The 17,957-nt window shown below is 35.9% G+C and overlaps 1 protein-coding gene and 1 long non-coding RNA gene across 8 annotated transcripts in view; one reads left to right on the forward strand and one right to left on the reverse strand.

Annotated features, from left to right (window-relative positions):
- RORA (RAR related orphan receptor A) overlaps positions 1-16,387 on the forward strand; it is a 519,796-nt gene extending 503,409 nt beyond the window's left edge. For all 5 annotated transcript variants that reach the window (XM_021407610.1, XM_021407614.1, XM_021407611.1 and 2 more), the window contains 5 exons: positions 723-855; positions 1,641-1,748; positions 3,205-3,315; positions 4,628-4,740; positions 6,064-16,387. In XM_021407610.1, coding sequence (XP_021263285.1) covers positions 723-855; positions 1,641-1,748; positions 3,205-3,315; positions 4,628-4,740; positions 6,064-6,228 — 630 coding nt within the window. In that variant the 3' untranslated portion in view covers positions 6,229-16,387. The remainder of the gene's footprint in view (positions 1-722; positions 856-1,640; positions 1,749-3,204; positions 3,316-4,627; positions 4,741-6,063) is intronic.
- Positions 1-17,957, reverse strand: part of LOC110403872 — a 41,388-nt gene that overhangs the window by 22,282 nt on the left and 1,149 nt on the right. For all 3 annotated transcript variants that reach the window (XR_002441874.1, XR_002441872.1, XR_002441873.1), the window contains exons 2-3: positions 17,766-17,859; positions 5,120-5,190 (exon numbers count right to left, since the gene is read on the reverse strand). This is a non-coding gene — a long non-coding RNA (uncharacterized LOC110403872). The remainder of the gene's footprint in view (positions 1-5,119; positions 5,191-17,765; positions 17,860-17,957) is intronic.

The raw sequence follows: 17,957 nt of genomic DNA on the forward strand, positions 1-17,957 counted from the left end.
GCTGCCATGCCTCCAGTAGGTACTGTAAGATTTATTCAGTGTTTGTATTTCCATTATGCCTTCCATCCACACACTACTGCCAAATGGCTACTTTTGGACAACTATCTTGAGAAGCACTATTAAAGCACACTTCTCTGAATTTTTTTTTCATTTCCACAAAAAAATACTTAACCTTCAAGAATATTTTTTTCTACTTTTTAGGTAATCTCATTCTGAATTATTATTAACATCTGAGAGGAACACTAATTGCATGCCTTCTTTGTTATTAACAAGATGATCTTCATATATGCATACTTTATATGTATCCTTATGAAGACCAGCTTGTTAGATAATTTACATTCAGTACAAAACAGAGTAGTTGAAAGGAAAAATGTGATTATGCACTGCTAGCATAAGTTGGTATTTTCTTTTGATGCAGTAAGTAGAATTACCACTGAAATCACTAGAATCACTATACTTAGATTTTTTTGGCTTACGAAATAAAAATACTGCAACCTGGATCTCTCTGCCATCACTGCAGAAGTTTTACATGCTTGCATTTTCACTCCTCCTCAGGAGGCTTTGTCTTGGAGGTTAACGCCCCTTTTCTTACAAGCAGACTGTAGTCAGGACTGCTGGAGAGATTTTGCTCTGCTTAGTTTCTTAGCTCAGACTTATTTTATGAAAACAGGCTTTCCAAACTTTAATTAGTAACTTTTCAATTTTTCTTCTCTCTCAAACAGCAAAGGGAGGTAATGTGGCAATTATGCGCAGTCAAAATAACAGAAGCTATACAGTATGTAGTGGAATTTGCCAAACGCATTGATGGCTTTATGGAACTGTGTCAAAATGATCAAATTGTGCTTTTAAAAGCAGGTATGTGGGTGAATTTTAAGGTCTACTTCTATTAGTCTTGACTGAGGAAAGTGCTACCTATATATAGTGATTATGTATATATATAAGCATATATGTATATACATACGTTGTACAGTGATAATGTAAAATAATACAAGAGAAACCTTACAAATTCTGTGTCTTTGTTTGAAGTAGTATGTTTTCTTAGTTACTCTGGATGCAACAAGTTCCATCTAGTGCAAGGTGTCCCTGCTCGTGGCAGGGAGATTAGAACTTGATGATCCTTAAGATCCCTTTCACCTCAAACATTCTATGATTCTATGATAAGTCTGCATATGAAATTTGCATTGTGAACTACGGGAGCAATTAAGTGTGAAAGGATGAAAAAGTTGGATTCAGATTTTTTTATTTGGCCTATTAATAGTGAATAATATATTTCAAGTTAAAAATCCAGATTGTTCTACACAAGATGTTGTAGAGGTAATGCAGTTTACAAATGTTGGACAAAGCTGTCAAAGCTTTGTGAGCATAGATCTAAATGAACTGCTTTGACTTTGGAGACTTCATTACTCTAATAAAAAATATTTACTAGCATTAACTGAGTTGCTTTAGCAAAAAATTGTAAAGGAGTTTATGGGAAATAATTTAATTATACTATAAAATCAAACTACTCTTTGTTACACCACAGAAACCTACTGCCCTACTCAATCTATGCTAAAGGCAGAGCATTAGGGAATTTTTATCTCACTTCCTGCAACTGAAGTCTCTCTACTTAAATAGTCAAACATACATTGTTTCTGTTTTAGGGTCTTTAGAGGTTGTGTTCATCAGAATGTGCCGTGCCTTTGACTCCCAGAACAACACAGTCTACTTTGATGGCAAGTATGCTAGCCCAGAGGTTTTCAAGTCCTTAGGTAAGGAAATACCAAGTGTTGTATTTTAAAACCACACAAAGAAACAATAAGGTAGAAAAGCATGAGGACAGCTGCCTTGAAAAGAATACAGGCTGTAGTATTCAAATTAAAAAATAGTTGAAAAGCTCGAACTGCTTATTTTGTAAGTAATTGTGCCAGCTCTGTTTGAGGCCAAGCTGATTTCAGGAGATAGAACAGCTTAACTCCATGCAGTGCAGGACTATTGGTATTGAAATCCAGCACTTTCCTTACTTAGATCAGAGTAGAGCAGTTTGTAAACAATCTGTAAACAACAGAAGCCCAGTTGTCCTAACTCATGTAAAGCTTGATGTATCCAGTTGAAAAGGAAGAGAAACTTTAAATTTAATTTTAGATATACTGACATTACTGCTATGAAGATGTTAATAGTGTCTTACAATATGTAAAATCTAGTTATTTGCAGGTAAAATACTGAAATACTGTAATTCTTTTTTTTTTAATTAAACCATAGTTTACCTTTTTTATTTCTTCTCTGCATACTTTTGCTAGTTTTAAAAGGAAGAATTTAATTGGATGTAGATTTGAGATGTAAGCCATTTTAGAGGGCAGTGAAAAATGACAGTAGGAATACGGCAGTGAAGAAAGCTGTACAATTACTGAGGTATTCTCTGCCTTTTTAAACGCCTCAAGATATTAGAGGAGAAAGAGTATTAAAGTAGAATTGTTTCTACTGAGAAACAATTCAGAGAATGCCATATCAGATGTGGGCTTCTATCCGCTATTAGTTCCAATGAAACCTAACTTTCAGCTGCTACCGAGTACACTCAGAAATTTAAGCTGAGCGGGGCTGAGATCTGCAGAGAACCCTATTCCAACAGAGGTTGCAATCCCTTTCAAAGCAAGGCTTGGCTTTTTTGAACTGCATAACAGCATGTGTAGCAGCAGCAGTAACCTGACTTACACCTGTGTGAGCAAGAGAATGGATGAAAGGAAGCACAGTTCTTTTTCTGCATGAAAAACTTCCAGACCTTCGCTTCTCCTTTTGCTCCTGCATGTACCCTGTATGCCTCTTTCCCCTCCCTCTTCTGTGTGCTTGGTATTCGTAAAATCATCATTTTTCAAGTATACATTTCAAATGTCCAGCCCACAGTGACATGAGAAAGTTTCATGTAGAAAGACAACAAAGCCAAAACAATGTTGAGCTTAAAAATGCCTTGGTTTTCATCTGTATGTACCCCTAAAGCACAGAAAAGATGCCGTGCACAAAACCTTCAAAATACTGCTCACCAGGATGTGAGAGCTGGGGACTTGTGGGAATGGGGTAAAGTTCAAGTATAACTGAGATCTCATCAGTGCTTAAGGGGAAAAGCATTTACCTATTACGTATTTTACATCCATTTTTCATCTAAATCAGCAACTGTTTAGCTTTTAAGTAATTTTAAACAATTTGGCATGAACTGTACCTTCTTTTTGGCAGGTTGTGAAGACTTCATTAGTTTTGTGTTTGAATTTGGAAAAAGCTTATGTTCTATGCACCTGACAGAAGATGAGATAGCTTTGTTTTCTGCGTTTGTTTTAATGTCTGCAGGTAAGAGAACGAGTATTTATTCTGGGTTTCTGTGGCAGAGTTCACTTTTGTTTTAATGTATTTTTTAATAGTAACACATTTACTAGTGTTTACTAGTCCACATTATTTCCTGAACAATATTTTTTTAATAAATACATTAAAACTATGAATTCAAGAACAAATCAATTCAATCTGAAATTCTAATCTAACCCCATGTTTTATGGTGTTTATACTTGTCAAGGACTCAGCTTCTCTGCAAAACGTTAAATGCATGTTAGTTGAGACCACTGGGTCAATCTAGGTGGGACAGGCCAAACATAGACACTGAATTTATATACGTAACTTCCAGTGCATGTGAGCTTGCAGATGTAGCAGAATTATCTCAAGCACAGAACACAATGCTCCAGTGCCAGCTCAGATCTGGTAAGCAGGGTTGCTGTTTTAGTGTGGAACAAATGTACTGAGGCAGTTGCATACCATGGTAGCTTAGGTATCTGTCACCTTTGTGAAACCAGGTACTGGGAATTATGGTGCCAGACATACAAGAGTCAGCCTGGATCTGCTATACCCATGAATAAAGTAACTTCATCTCAAACAGGTTCACACAGTACTCCAGGTACTAGGAAGGCTTATGAGGTTGGGTGAAACAAGGTACTAGTGCAGAAATTCAGTTTGTGTCTGACATTCTGACATAACACCCAAGGAAATATAGTTTTAAACCATCACAGGAATAAATACCGGAGGAGTCTGTTAGCAACAGTGAGTTTTACTGACTACATCATAAATACATTCTCATGCTGTTTGCCATGCTGGAAATATGTTTGGCTTGTCTCTTAGTATTTAAGCCACAGAATCCCTTAGTTCTGCCACACAGGATGTAGTAGCTAATACTTCTTTTCTGCTAGAAGTTTAGGAGCACTTCTGTAATAACTGAATATTTGCTTCTGATTTTTCTGTATGCCACTGTAGATCTTAATAAGAAGATCCATTCCAACTACTTGTTCATTATGTGATCTATTCATTTCCCACTAAAAGGGGGCTAGCTTCATTTTGTAAACATCCTGCATTTTAAAGAACTTTTTAGCAAATAATTAATCAATCTTATTCAGATACGCTGCAATCTTCTTATTGAGGGCTTTATAAAAGTAATTCCAAATGCAAGTTATAAATGTGTTCCAAAAGCTATTAATGTTGAAACCCATTTCCTATGTAAGACTGTTGAAGTGGAAGGAAGTTTGCAAACAGGAAAAATGAATTTATAACAGACAGTACTTCCAAATGCACCGTGACTGATGTATGCGCTACTAGAGGTGTTAACTCCATTTGTATTTAGATCGTTCATGGCTTCAGGAGAAGGTAAAAATTGAAAAACTCCAGCAGAAGATCCAGCTAGCACTTCAGCACGTCCTACAGAAGAACCACCGAGAAGATGGAATTCTAACAAAGGTACAAATCACGTTGTGCCTGTCACGTGACTGTGAAAGCATACTTGCTTGTGAACAGTGTAACAGTTTCTATGCAGCAATTTTTTAATTTATAAACCCAGAATTCTTTGTTCAAAATCAAGGTACTTAGCTGAAGCCATCTGCTAAAGATTAGAAAGGGAGAAAGAATGATGTAGTAGAAATATGGCTGATAAAGGTCTGAAAATATTTTTCATGTTGAACTAAATGAAAAGCCATCAAGGCTTTTACCCTGTTTCTTGTAACAACACTTCTGCCATGCAGAACACTATTTCAGTTCTACTACATGTAAGCTTAAATCTTCATGAAACCTCTGTCTACGTGACAATTAGGTTGTGATGGCACGCAGTACGCAACCTAACCTTGTTTCCCAGTGCTTCATGAGAAGTTCTGCACAAGCCTTTTCCTCAGCAGTTCTTCTAAATATCAGTGGCTAGAGAAGAGAAAAAAGATACTACATATTATTATGGTAACCTCAAGTGTCTTTACTTAGGTGTTCAGAATGCAAAGGCAGTATGAAGGCACCTCCTTACAGATCTAGTTCCTTTTAGAACTCCACACAGCAGGGAAGTTCATGCTTAGTTTCACACCACAGAATTAATTACACTAGAAGCAGGACGGTACAGCCCAGTATAAAGGTCTAGGCTTTCCAGATTGTCCTCATTTCAAATCATAGCTCGTATAATTATTTTCCCAGCATATGCTTTTGATATGTTTGTTAAAAAGAGGTTTCTTCCATGTGCTTTGATACAAATATGTACTCAGTAAGTTCAGTGAGCACCCTAGTCCTATTTTTCAAGAACAGACTGTTCTGATCTGTTTCTTTAATACAATTTTATCTTTTACCTTTATTTGGCATAAGTGAAAATAGCCTCATTTATTGTACTGCCAGCTCCCTGCATAATATAGTGAGTTTAAGAGTAATCAAGCACGCCTTCTTCCAAGAGAATTACTAAATTGCATGGGTAAAGATTCGGCCATGAAGTAGTTCCACATCGATCTGGAGCTTGTGGTATCACTTACATAGGTAGGCAAGTGATACATTTTCTTAGAGACCTAAAGAAAAAGTTATTTCACAAACAGCATTAATTCATTACTCAATAGGTTTTTAGTGGCTTCTTTATTTTTTTGTTTTTTTTTTTTTTTAATATACCAAACTTAGGTGTTATTACACATCTGCTATGTAATTGTTAAAGCAAACAACTGAAGTGAGCTTGAATTGTTTGAGAGAGTTCTAATCCTGAGATCAAGATTGGGAGGCTTCATTCCGTATATGACTGTGTGACTTCTGTTCGTTTTTTTACAGTTAATATGCAAAGTGTCTACTTTAAGAGCACTGTGTGGACGACATACAGAAAAGCTTATCGCATTTAAAGCAATATACCCAGACATTGTACGACTTCATTTTCCTCCACTTTACAAGGAGCTGTTCACTTCAGAATTTGAGCCAGCAATGCAAATTGATGGGTAAACGTATCACCTAAGCACTTCTAGAATGTCTGAAGTACAAACATTAAAACAAAAGAAAGGAAAAGAAAAAAAAGAGAAAAAAAAGTAAAGAAAACCAAGACACTTTATATGGCCCTGCACAGACCTAGGGAGCCAACACACTGCACATCTCTTGGCGGTCCGGGTCAGGCGAAGGATGGGAAACAATGAAACAAAGTTGAACTTGTTTTTCTCATGCATATGATTTCCATTTTGCCTACAAATATGGACCCTTTTTCTGTCTCAACTTCTCAATCCTTGACCTCTGTTTACACAGACTGAGGGTACTAGTATCAGAAGGTTGTTTTCTCTCGTAGTTCACTGCCCCGACTTCTGACAGAACAATCAATTTGTTGATCAGAACCAGAGAGTCCACCTAGTAATCAGCGACTGGTGTGCATTGCAGAGATTTAAGCATCAGTTTGCACAACTTGCTCATTGTTTCATGAAGGACTATTTTTTTCACCTACCACTGTTTGCCAGTAGACAGAACGGCATGAAAAGGGTCCATAGCAATAGCAACAATAGCATTATAATATATTACAGGGTAAATGGGCATGAAGACTATATATAGCAAAAGAAATATTGTTTATATATTGTTTTAATTAATATAAAATGTAGTTACTGGTATAGCTTTTCTTGTTGAATTGATAAGGCACTTTCATTTTGCACCTTTTTCTTTAAATTAAATGCTAGCGTGTTCATTGTTGTGTTGCATGTGCACCAGAAATTCAAGTTTAACTGAAAAAGGTTTTTGGCAGGTACTGGTACATTGGGAGGTATTTATGCTGCTGTTTTCCATGTTACTTTTAAGGAGAGGCTGGTCATATCCTGAAATGGTTACACAGATTTTAAAAGATAATAATAATGGAAAACTTCTAAATTAAAATCAGCTTTTCAACTGTTAATTTAGCAAGCATTTTTCCTTTCAAATCTTTCAAATCTGGATGTTTAAAGTTACATACCTAGATTCAGATTTAGGCACAGCAAAAGCCTCATTTTCAAAGCTGCTGAGTTTCCGTGGTCAAACTAAGCAATTACAGATCTCTGACAGAAAGAATAATGTATCATCCTTGAAAATCAGGCTATTAAATAAAGTGTACATCTACCCACCATAACTCCAGGTTTGAAGGTATTTACTCAAGTCTGTATCTACAGTAAAAGTATGTGTATGACATGTATGTGGAAAACCAATTTTTATACATGACATTACATACTTCTGTACTCTATATTGTAAACAATGCATTCAAAGTTTCAAACTTTATCCTATCAAAATTCATAGGTTTGGTTTTGTTTTAGGTGAGATTAGACAATGACCCATGTTCTTCAAACATCCAGCAGTTCAATTTAAAGTAGCTGAACAGAATGCTGACCATTGCTCTCATTATTTAAATACATGCACTTTAAAGTTTATCAGATGAGGACAGACTAATATAAAGTACCATTCCCTGTAGGGTACTGTCTCTGAGTAAATTTAGCAAGATTAGAAATTAAACCTAGCTCTGAAGGGAACAGATCCACAGTGAAAAATATCACAAAATAAACTGTGATTGTTTGAGCCAGAGGTTTGTAACTGCTTTGGATGAGATGAGGAAATCCAACCAGATGCCTTGTAGGCCTGTGCCTGCAAGTTTCTGATGAAATATGTTGCAAGGAAAAGAAAACTTATGAGGAGAAAAAAAAAGAAAGAATGTGCTCCACTGCTTTAATTTCCAAAAATAATAAATCTCTTACACATAGTCATTGATAAGTAACATTGAATCGAACGGAAGCACACTGAAAACTTAACTATTTTAAAAGTAGAATTAGGCCAGTAGGTTATTACAAGCAAAACAGAGGTTTTATTCTATGATTTGGAAATGTTACCTTTGGGGTCAAATTGAGCCACTGAGCCACAAGATCTATTAAAGTGTTTCATCAGGGAAGCTTATAGATAGGGCTTTGGCTCTCATCCGTTTATATGGTTTGACAGTGAGGAGATGAGCATGGCATCTCTACCCTTCAAAGCAGTGTGGCCCTGGAGAATGGCACAGGAACACCTGCACCTCTGTGAGCAGCTGGATGGAGCCAGTGGGCTTTTGGAAGGAGTCCAGAGAGGCACCTCATGCTGCTCCATCCTGCCTGCTCCAAGGAGGCAGCTCCCAGCCCGGCACTCTGCGCTCTCACTCTTACACTTTTCCTAGAATCATTGTTTACTTTATTGGAGTAGCTGGCATGATACGGTACTTTGATTCCAATATGTGTTCCTATTTTTAAAGCAACCTTTTTAACAAACAGGTGTTTTCTGAATATGACCAGCCTTAGGTGCTAGTCCTTTAAAGATCAACTAAACTTAATTTCAGTGTCAACTAATGAGTAATGAGGTAAGATTCGTACTTTTTTAGAGAGTAAGGTACAGCTCCTACTTTTGACAATAAGTAGACTACCAGGCAAAATACTTCAGGGTTAATTTTCAGTCACATCCTTTACTTATCTATTCCTGATTAATATTAGTGCTTTAGCAGCCCTGTAGATACCAGAGGTTTTGTTGGGTATCTAATTCAGAGTATTTACACCCATAAGTCATTGACAACACAGAATTTTGGAGTATTTAATAATAAAATACATAATTTTAGAGAGGTTCCACATGGGGCCTTAGTTGAAAGCCTGCTGTATCCAGAATTGGCTTGTGACATGATCTTCCATTCCAGGCTGTGCAGCACCTACGTGCTGTCATTTTTGTCAAGGGGAGCTCCTGTGTACTACTAGCACCTTTCAAAATCAGGCTGTGTGTACATACCCCAGTAGGTCTGCCTTCCTGAACACAGCTAGCAGCCACTTGGCAACAGAGTATTACTCATTTTGTTTTGCTTGGCATACAGAGGGGAAAAAGGGGATACAGCATGGCAGACATACTGAAAAGACTGCAGTTGCCTATGAGGCAAAGGGGATGTAGAATAGCCTCAGAGTGGCTGGTCAGAATGGCTGCCATGGAAGAACCTGGTGCAGCAGTGGAAATGCACTCTGCAGAACCTCTGTGACTATGGCCTGGTGTCAGACAATCAAGAGAATATTCAGTTAGAAAAAATGTATTGGGAGTAAGTGGATATTCAAACAAGTATTTTCATGATCTGTCCAGCTGACTACAAACAAAAATGTGAGGATAGCTGAAGATAAAGTAGTGTATTGCTTTAGAATGATTGTACGCTAAAGTCTGCAAAGAGATTTTCATTGGGTTTTCATCTATCCACAGAGATGTTCCTGGGCTTTCTAGAAAAGAGGTAGTACAGTATACTGTCATTTGAACTACCCTATTCTTCAACATCTCTAACATTGACTCTTTAAAATGATGGGATTAGGAGAAAAGGGAGGCTGTTCTTAAGTTTGGTTGCTCTTTATTAAAGCTTATCTATCTTAGTATGGATACCAAGATATCTGTGTGTGTATGTGCACCTGTGTGTGTGAGAGAGAGTACCATTGTGTGTGCACATGAATATATGCGTGGGTGTGTGTGAGTGGCTGCTTCTAGGCTGGTAAGTGTCAATGGAAAAAAAAGAAAATGTATTCAAAATACTTACGTAAAAAATAGAAGGTGGAAAAAAGATTTATTCTATACAAAGCCTTGTCTGGACCACTTTAGAGAGACTTCTATTTTTTTAACCCTTCTATAAATATTTGATGGCACTTGAAATATTCCTGCAATAAAATGTGATTTGTGTAAACATTAAAAAAAAAAAGATTTTGTAATGTGAAACAATGAAAGAAAGTAATGTAATTTTTCTAAAAAAAAAAAAAAAACAAATGAACGAACTTTGTATTATTTTCTTGATGGAATTTGTCTATTTGTCTTTGGAAAACTTTTTATTTCATTGAATGTGCCATAGTAGAGGTGTGTGTTTCTTTTTCTTTTTTCTTTTTTTTCATTTTTTACATTGTAGATTTAAGGAATAGCTGTGTTCCGACATTCCAAAATGCAAGATGACATAGCAGTCATGATTAAAAGGTTTGATTAGTAAGCTTCAATCATTGTTGCTTTTTTTGCACATGTTCTTCATTCCTCTACAGTGCAATATGTACATAGAGCACTTGCGGGTGTAACCTTGATCCCTCAGGGAAAAATACATATTTGTACAGGATTTTTTTTTTGCTTTTTTTTTTTTTTTTTTTTTTTTTTTGGGTTTTTTTGGCTTTTTTTTTTGCTAAGGAATGTCGATTGAATCACTTGTCTGTTGTTGAGGGGCAGCCAGATAATAATCCTAAACCACTGTCACAAAACTTTGATTGTTTAATAATTTTGTGCCCTTTTATTATTTAAAAAGAAAAATAAAAGTTATTTTCTGACAGTTCTTTGTGCTGATTGGTGAAAAAAAGGGTAAATATATAAGCACCTTATGATTGACTTAACTGTGAATGACAATCCATCTCGTTATCAACAACAGAAGCCCTATCATTTTGGAGCTGGGGTTAAGAGTCAGAAACTAATGTGCTCAGGGATCTTCTAAAACTCTTCAACAGGGTGGCCAGTACTACTGGTGGGACAAATTATTTAAAAAAAAAAAGAAAAAAAAAGAAAAAAAATGCAAGTATTTCTTCCTTTCCCTTTCCCCTCTCCCCATAGGCACAAGAAAACCGGACAGATTTCTTTTTTAGCTGAAGGCTCAATGTGTGCCTCATTCTGTGATGCAGTCTTGCAGCATATCTGCTCATTGGTCTTTATTTTGTTAAAAAAAAAATACTCCAAACGATGCAAAGGTTTTGCAGTTGTACTTCAGAAAAGAAATTAATGCTGGCCCATGAATCGTTTACGACTGAAATTTAATTTAAATAACCTCTGGATGTTTTTATAACCATTGGAGTGTTTTTCCAAATTAATTTCAATGTTTTGCAATAGAAAATTAGTTTTCAGTATTTAAATGATTGTCAAACGAAACAAAGCAGTTTAAGATAGTACAATATGAATGGAAAGGCAATGGTTAGATTTTGGCAATAACATCACAAAGACTATGAGAACAACAGTTCAGGCCTTGGCTCTCACTGTTGCTTATGCTTAATGGTAAAGCAAAAAAAAAATGACTGGAAAGAAACAAAAAAGGCTGAAGTCATTTTTGTATCTCGTGCATCAATTGCAGCAATTTAAAATGATCACAACAGTCGCAAAAAACAGCGACGTCTAGTAAGTCTCTAAGTGCCAAACTGTGTGATTCTGGGAGCCTGTCACAATTAGTCTTGTTCTGTGGCTTCACATTCTTTTGAAAATTCAAGTAGGGTAAATAAGCAACTGTGTACAAAAAAGTAAGCAAGATTACAAGACTTCGGTTAGATCAGGAAGAGTGAAATTCTCCGTCAAACGAGGGTTTTTTCTTGCAAAAAGTATCAGTTCTCCAGTATCTTAGGTTGAGTTTTTGGATTTTTTTGCACTGGATTTGTGGCGTCCAGTTGTTTACTTTATGTTGCTAATAATTAGGGAAACCTTTCTTAATATTTTCCAAGCTGACACTCTAGCTTAGCTTGGAATGGCCTTCTAAGGCAGACATTGCTTAGCATCTATGACTCTTGATTAGTTGGTGTCCTGGCATCATCACTACAAGAAAATCCCTGCTACTACTGATTCCCAGTAGAAACTATCCTTCACATACTCAATGAAACATACTGTTAATACGTGCAATCTACAGATAACTTTGTAGTGGGGTGATCCAAACATGACAGTATCTTCTTTTGGGCTCTAAGGATTGACACAGACATTCCCCAATCTGTACCTGATGAACAAACAGGTTGCCAGTACAAGCTGTGTAAACAGCGTATGACTTTTTCCTGCAAATTCTTGAAGTCCCCATGTAGATAAATTTATTAATACAAATGTCAGAAACAGCACTTACTATCCAATATCCCAAAATAAGAAGCAATTTGCTCTTAGTATTTAGCATCTGAAATTCTACCTACACTAGCTGATTTAGACTGCAAAGAGGAAGCATCTTTATTTATTTTCCTTAGCTGGAGATAAGTAACTACTCAAAATAAATCTTCATTATTAATACTAATATTACTCTAAAAGTTGCATTCCATGAATATATTTGAATTTTATCCTGCTATTTTCTTTTTGCTTAAATATTCCTGTCAGTAAATCATTTGGTGGAAATGAGGGCAAATGCATAAGGATACCAAATACAAAAAAAAAAAAAGTTTAAAAATGAGTATTTGTTAAAAAATGGTTGCAGTATGTGCTTTAATCCTAGTACTGTGTTAATAGCTCACTAAACAATGCTAAGTCACTGGACTTGAGGGGAATATCTAACATACAGGTTAATATACTGTCTGTTTTTGGAACTTTATTCAGGTACTAAATAGAACTTAAACATCAAAATAAAAGCTGTATTCTACCTATTTCATACATGATGTTGCTGTTTGTCCTTTTTCTTCTTTTTTGCCTTTATCATTGGTAGAATATAGCAATAACTTTATAGCAATAAGTAGGCTATCCAAATAAGAAATAAAACATGATAAAGGCTTCAGATCGATATCTGTAAGTTTTGTTCTGCCACATACTCACTTTTTTTGTCTTCCCTCATAATCTCATTACTTCTTCAAGCTGAACTTTACAATCGAGTTATTCAACTTGACATGTGACACCACACCTTTTTGTTAACTCCTGCATGTTTTCAGTGTTTATATGTCCTTTGTACACTTGTTTTCCTGTAAGTCAGTGTTTCTCAAGCTTTCTGAAAGCACAGTCCCTCGGGGCTATATTTTTTCATAGGGCTCTATGTGCTGGAACTAACGTACATTGTTTTTCTGGGTTAGGCAGAGAGAACCAGCTGGAATTACTGGCTGTCTTTTCTAACGAAGCAACTGAGCTGCTGCTGGCACTGAGCAGTAGTAACTCTACGGCTACTGCAGCAGCCAACTGCCAGCTCTCCCTGCTCCTCCTCGCTGGGGAGCAGAGCTGCACACAGTGAGCAGGACGAGCTCCCTGGCCAGCCTACTCGTCTGCCATGGTGAACAGAGCTGCTACAATTGACATGGAACCGAGCTATGTTTGCCTGACATACGGCGCTTTGATAATAATCTGAACGCTTTAGCAACTTTCAAATGGTTGTGACTTTCAGTTTGAGAAACACTACCCTAAATTACCCCACAGAGTCTTAATGTAAATGCATCAACTTTACAGGAATTTGCAATCTGTAATGCTATCATATCTAATGCAGAGAATTCATAAGCAATACAGTGAATTTTATTTCACAAAAAGGCATACGTACTGTACACTTTTCTAAATCCAAAATGTTCCTCATTTCTACATTGATTTAGAAACAAGTTACAGAACAGTGGTGAATATTTGAAATATTAGGACATTAACTGGCTGCTTCTATATATGTAACTGTACTGTCTTGCCTGCTCCTTTTCTGGAGATGTGTTTTTGTATTGGACGTTTGGGCCAATGGGAGGCTTCAAGCTACAATGTATTTTCCCAGTTTAAATATATTTAACATATGACAAACCCCAGACAAGGCTTTTTAAAATGTATAAAGAACTGCAGTGTTAGGTGGTTTATTTGCAAACTGTTTTCAATGTTGTCCATTTTTATGGCACCTTTAACAATATTCTTGTTTCCAAAGTACAAAAAAGGTTAAAAAATACTCTAGCCATAACTGAATGTCAAGCAATAAAAACAAATGACTTTTTGTGCATAGATTTAAAAGAAATACAAGTTTTAGACATCTGCATGTAAATGCAATCTCTTGTTTACTGCTTTCTTAAACTTGAGCAACTGATTCCTTATTTTACTACTAATTTAAGGACTTGTAATGGCCTGTAAACATTTTATCTTGCTCTATTCTTTCAACTCTAACTTCGTCTCTGCTTTGGAGTCATAATATTTAATGTTGTTCTGCTCACCTCTATACAGTTAACTTTTTGCTTTCATTCTGTATAGATAAAGTTATACTATAAACAGCCTACACAGTGCAAATATTTATCTGTTTATCAAATACCACATTATGCTGTATAATATCTGTTTTACTATATAATCTATTTTAGACATAGCTGTTTAGAACTAGAGTGTGCTATTTTTGTGTTTTTCTGATGTGTGGTGCTAGATAAGTTACTTTTGTGAACAAAAGCAAACAAAAACCCCTTTTATTCCTAGACAATACCACCTTTGGGTCTTGTTAATTTCACTGAGTATAACTATATATAAATATATATATATTTGTATATATATATATATACACCTACATACGCCCAACAAGTACCTGTATCAGCGTACAAGATTTGGGACATGGTTCTCTCTTTAAATGCATAGTGTCATTATAATAAATTATTCTATAGTATATTTAATAAGGAGAAAATTACTTCACCGGTACAGATACTTGATATCAAATGTAGAATTTTTTTTCTACATTATTAACATTAATAAAAACGTTCTGTCCAGTTTGTTATCTTTTCGGTTACTAAAGCAGTCTGCCTGTGTTGTATCAGAAAAAACAAAAGCATCAAATCTACAAGAATAAATTATTTACAACATGCTGTCTGTCTGAAAGGGAGGTAGTTATGTGGCCTGTTTGGAGAGTACTGTCTTGTCGTGGCATCTGATATTTATCGGTGTTGTTCTAATGGGTGCCTTCCTCCCTCTTCACTTTAAATAGGATCTGCACACACTCAAACTGTGGATGTCGCTAGGCCATGCCTACACGCTTAACTCCGGTTATTGTAAATAGGAATTTCCTGTAAATCTTTCGTGACAGATTGATGGCTAAATTCAGTCCTTGGGTATGCTTTATAAATCATGCATACATATCTGAGGTCAGCCATTAGCACCTGAAGTTAACTAAGAAGTGGAATTTGCAACATTTTGTCAGGTCTGGGGGTTTTGTTTTTATTTTTCATGTATACCTTAATTTACATAGTCATGTACCCTTAAAATTATTCCTGTCCCCTGTTCCTTTCATTCTAGATACCGTTTTCGTGTTAATTCTTAAAAACTGATGGATATCAAATATCTAACTAAGGAGGTAATTAACCTTTTAAATATTTATTAGAATTTTTCTGTAATATTACTGAATTTATAAGATCTTTAGCAAAGATTTTTGAGCAATTTATTAAATACAATTGTTTCTGTTTACTGCACTTTTTGATAATAGAAGGTAGTGAATTTTAAAGCCATGATTCTTGGCTTCCATGCACTGCTTTTATACCCTCAATTCAAGGAATATATATATATAAATAATTTTTTTTAAACAGCAAACATACTGTTGTCCTAAAAATAAAATACAAACTTTACTGCACCGTGGGTATATTTTCATAAGTGGAATGTTTAATTGCAAACACTATCAGGATAATTATAAAAACCTCTTGAAGCTACAATCTTATTTAAATATAAGCCATGACAATTTTATTTTCCCTTGTTGATTTAAGTCACCTTTTGATATTTTAAAAAAGAAAAGGAGTCGCACTTAAATTTGTATGTACTAACTTATACGTAATGCTAGGAACAAGTTCTTCCTATTGTTTTAATTTTAATAGTTTGATATATTTATGCAAAACCATTTGGTTGACATATTTTCCCTGTTGACTAAATGTTCAACGTAACAAAACCAGAATAAATACTGATTTCAAATATATGTCAGTTTGAGGATTAAGCACATAAACTTCAAAAACCTCGTTGAGTGATATGCTCAGATTTCTGTAAATACACACAACTTTAAATGAAATTATACTGTACATGTAAATGTATGCTGTCTGTTATGTGTACAGTACGTACAAATTCCTTTTCTAGCCACCATAAAATGTAAGCCATCAAGAGGAATACTAAAGTGGTATTGTACTAAACCTTTGCTAATGATCTTTACCCAGTCACTTAACTTTTCACTTTCATGGACCTTTCCAACTCACTCTTATGATAGCCTGCTTATATTCAAGTTTGTTATTTTACTCAGTCCCGATAAAAAAGTATTTTGATTCATTTTGTAAATATGACTGTAAAAATAAGAGATTTAATGTTGTCTTTTAAATACTCCAATTTTCATTCTAATATGAATGTTGTTATATTGTACTTAGAAACTGTACCTTTAATATTACATTACCTTTATTAAGTGCATTGAACACATCGATTTTAGATGTGCTTTATGTACTGTTATCCTGTAATAAAACTTCAGCTTCTAATGGAAAAATCTGTCTTCGCTTTTTTTTTTTTTCTGTCAGTAGCACCTTGTTTGTTTTTCTGAATCTTGATGTGTATTAGGTTCAGTCTTTAAGGAATCCACCCTTACAAAATAAGCCATGATTCTTGGCACATATATCAAGAGTTTTTTGTTACATAAATCAAGCAATGTTTGACAGCAGAGAAATGAGAAGATTCCTAAACACCTTTTAAGTTCCCCTTTTGGCCAAGCAGAGTGTAAACATCTTCAGAATTACTTCGGATCAATCTAGTTTCCCTCTCCTTGAAAAGTGTCGTCGTCTTCTACATCAGAGTTAAGCGCTCAGTACAAGAAATTTGCCTTCAAACCTTCCCAGTAAATTTGGAGATGGTGCTCTGCACTAGATCTGAGAGGATTCAGTTGAAGTTGTAATATAATGTAGGCATCAAAATTCAGAGTTGCAAGCCCCCTCATATGTTAACTTTGGGAGCACCTAAGTGTCAGCAGCACCTTTGGTTTCTGTCTTAAGATTTTATGCATGTAAAATTCTACTTAGACATCTACCCAAAATCGCCTCAGTCTTGACTGAGCTTTAACAGCTCAGTATTAATTTGCCTGACCACAATCCAGAATTAGGTATTAGCATTCAACTTTGAAGCACTAGATCTGGAAGAAGCCATCACCTACAGATCAAGTCTACGAAAAAAAAAAAGTTACGGAAGCCATCGCTTTCCTAGAACTGTAATGCCATTTGTTCTACAGCAGCTTCATGACATAAGCACTAAGACAGTGAAAATCCAGGTTTAATTTTCTCATCCTCAGGAATTGATTCCTGCCCAGTCTCTCCATTCACAGGAGAGGTCATAAGCTTCAATATGTTAGGCAACAACTGTTCAAAATAAAGCAGAGGAATTATACTGAGAGACAAATCCAGGACTCCCTTGCTTGCCCATAAGAAAAGCAGAACCAGAGGTTAGGATGTGGTGTTTTTGATCCCAGAGTACATCACAAATCACAGCATGGATGTGATTGGTAGGGACCTCTGCTGGTCAGGTCATCTGGAGATCCAACTCCTGCTCAAACAGGGCCATCCAGAACAGCTTTCCCAGAACCAGGTCCCAGTGATTTCTGAGTATCTCCAAGGAGGAGACTCTACAACCTCTCTGGACAGCTTCTATCAGTGCTAGGTCACCCTCACAGCAAGAAAGTGTTTCCTGATCACAGAATCACAGAATTGTAGGGATTGGAAGGGACCTCTAGAGATCATCAAGTCCAACCCCCCTGCAAAGCAGGCTCCCTACAGCAGGCTACACAGGTAGGCATCCAGGCGGGACTAAAGTTGGATTTAACTTGACACATTCACAATCTGGGTAAGTCTTCTAATTCTGCTATGTAAACTTTACCATACCTGAGCTCTGAAATAAGAGTATTCCGTATAAGGCTACATCCATGACTGGGCTCTGGGTGACTCCAATGGGAGATAAAAACCTTTCTGCCTCTGTCTGATACACAAACAAAAGAAAGAAAGAACAGCATTAAAATTAGACTGTGTCCTTGCAAGAAAGGTAGAGACTCTTTGGTTGGTGGTTTTGGACACAGA

The sequence above is a fragment of the Numida meleagris genome, chromosome 9 (genome assembly GCF_002078875.1).
Source record: "Numida meleagris isolate 19003 breed g44 Domestic line chromosome 9, NumMel1.0, whole genome shotgun sequence".
In the NCBI taxonomy this organism is placed as follows: domain Eukaryota; kingdom Metazoa; phylum Chordata; class Aves; order Galliformes; family Numididae; genus Numida; species Numida meleagris.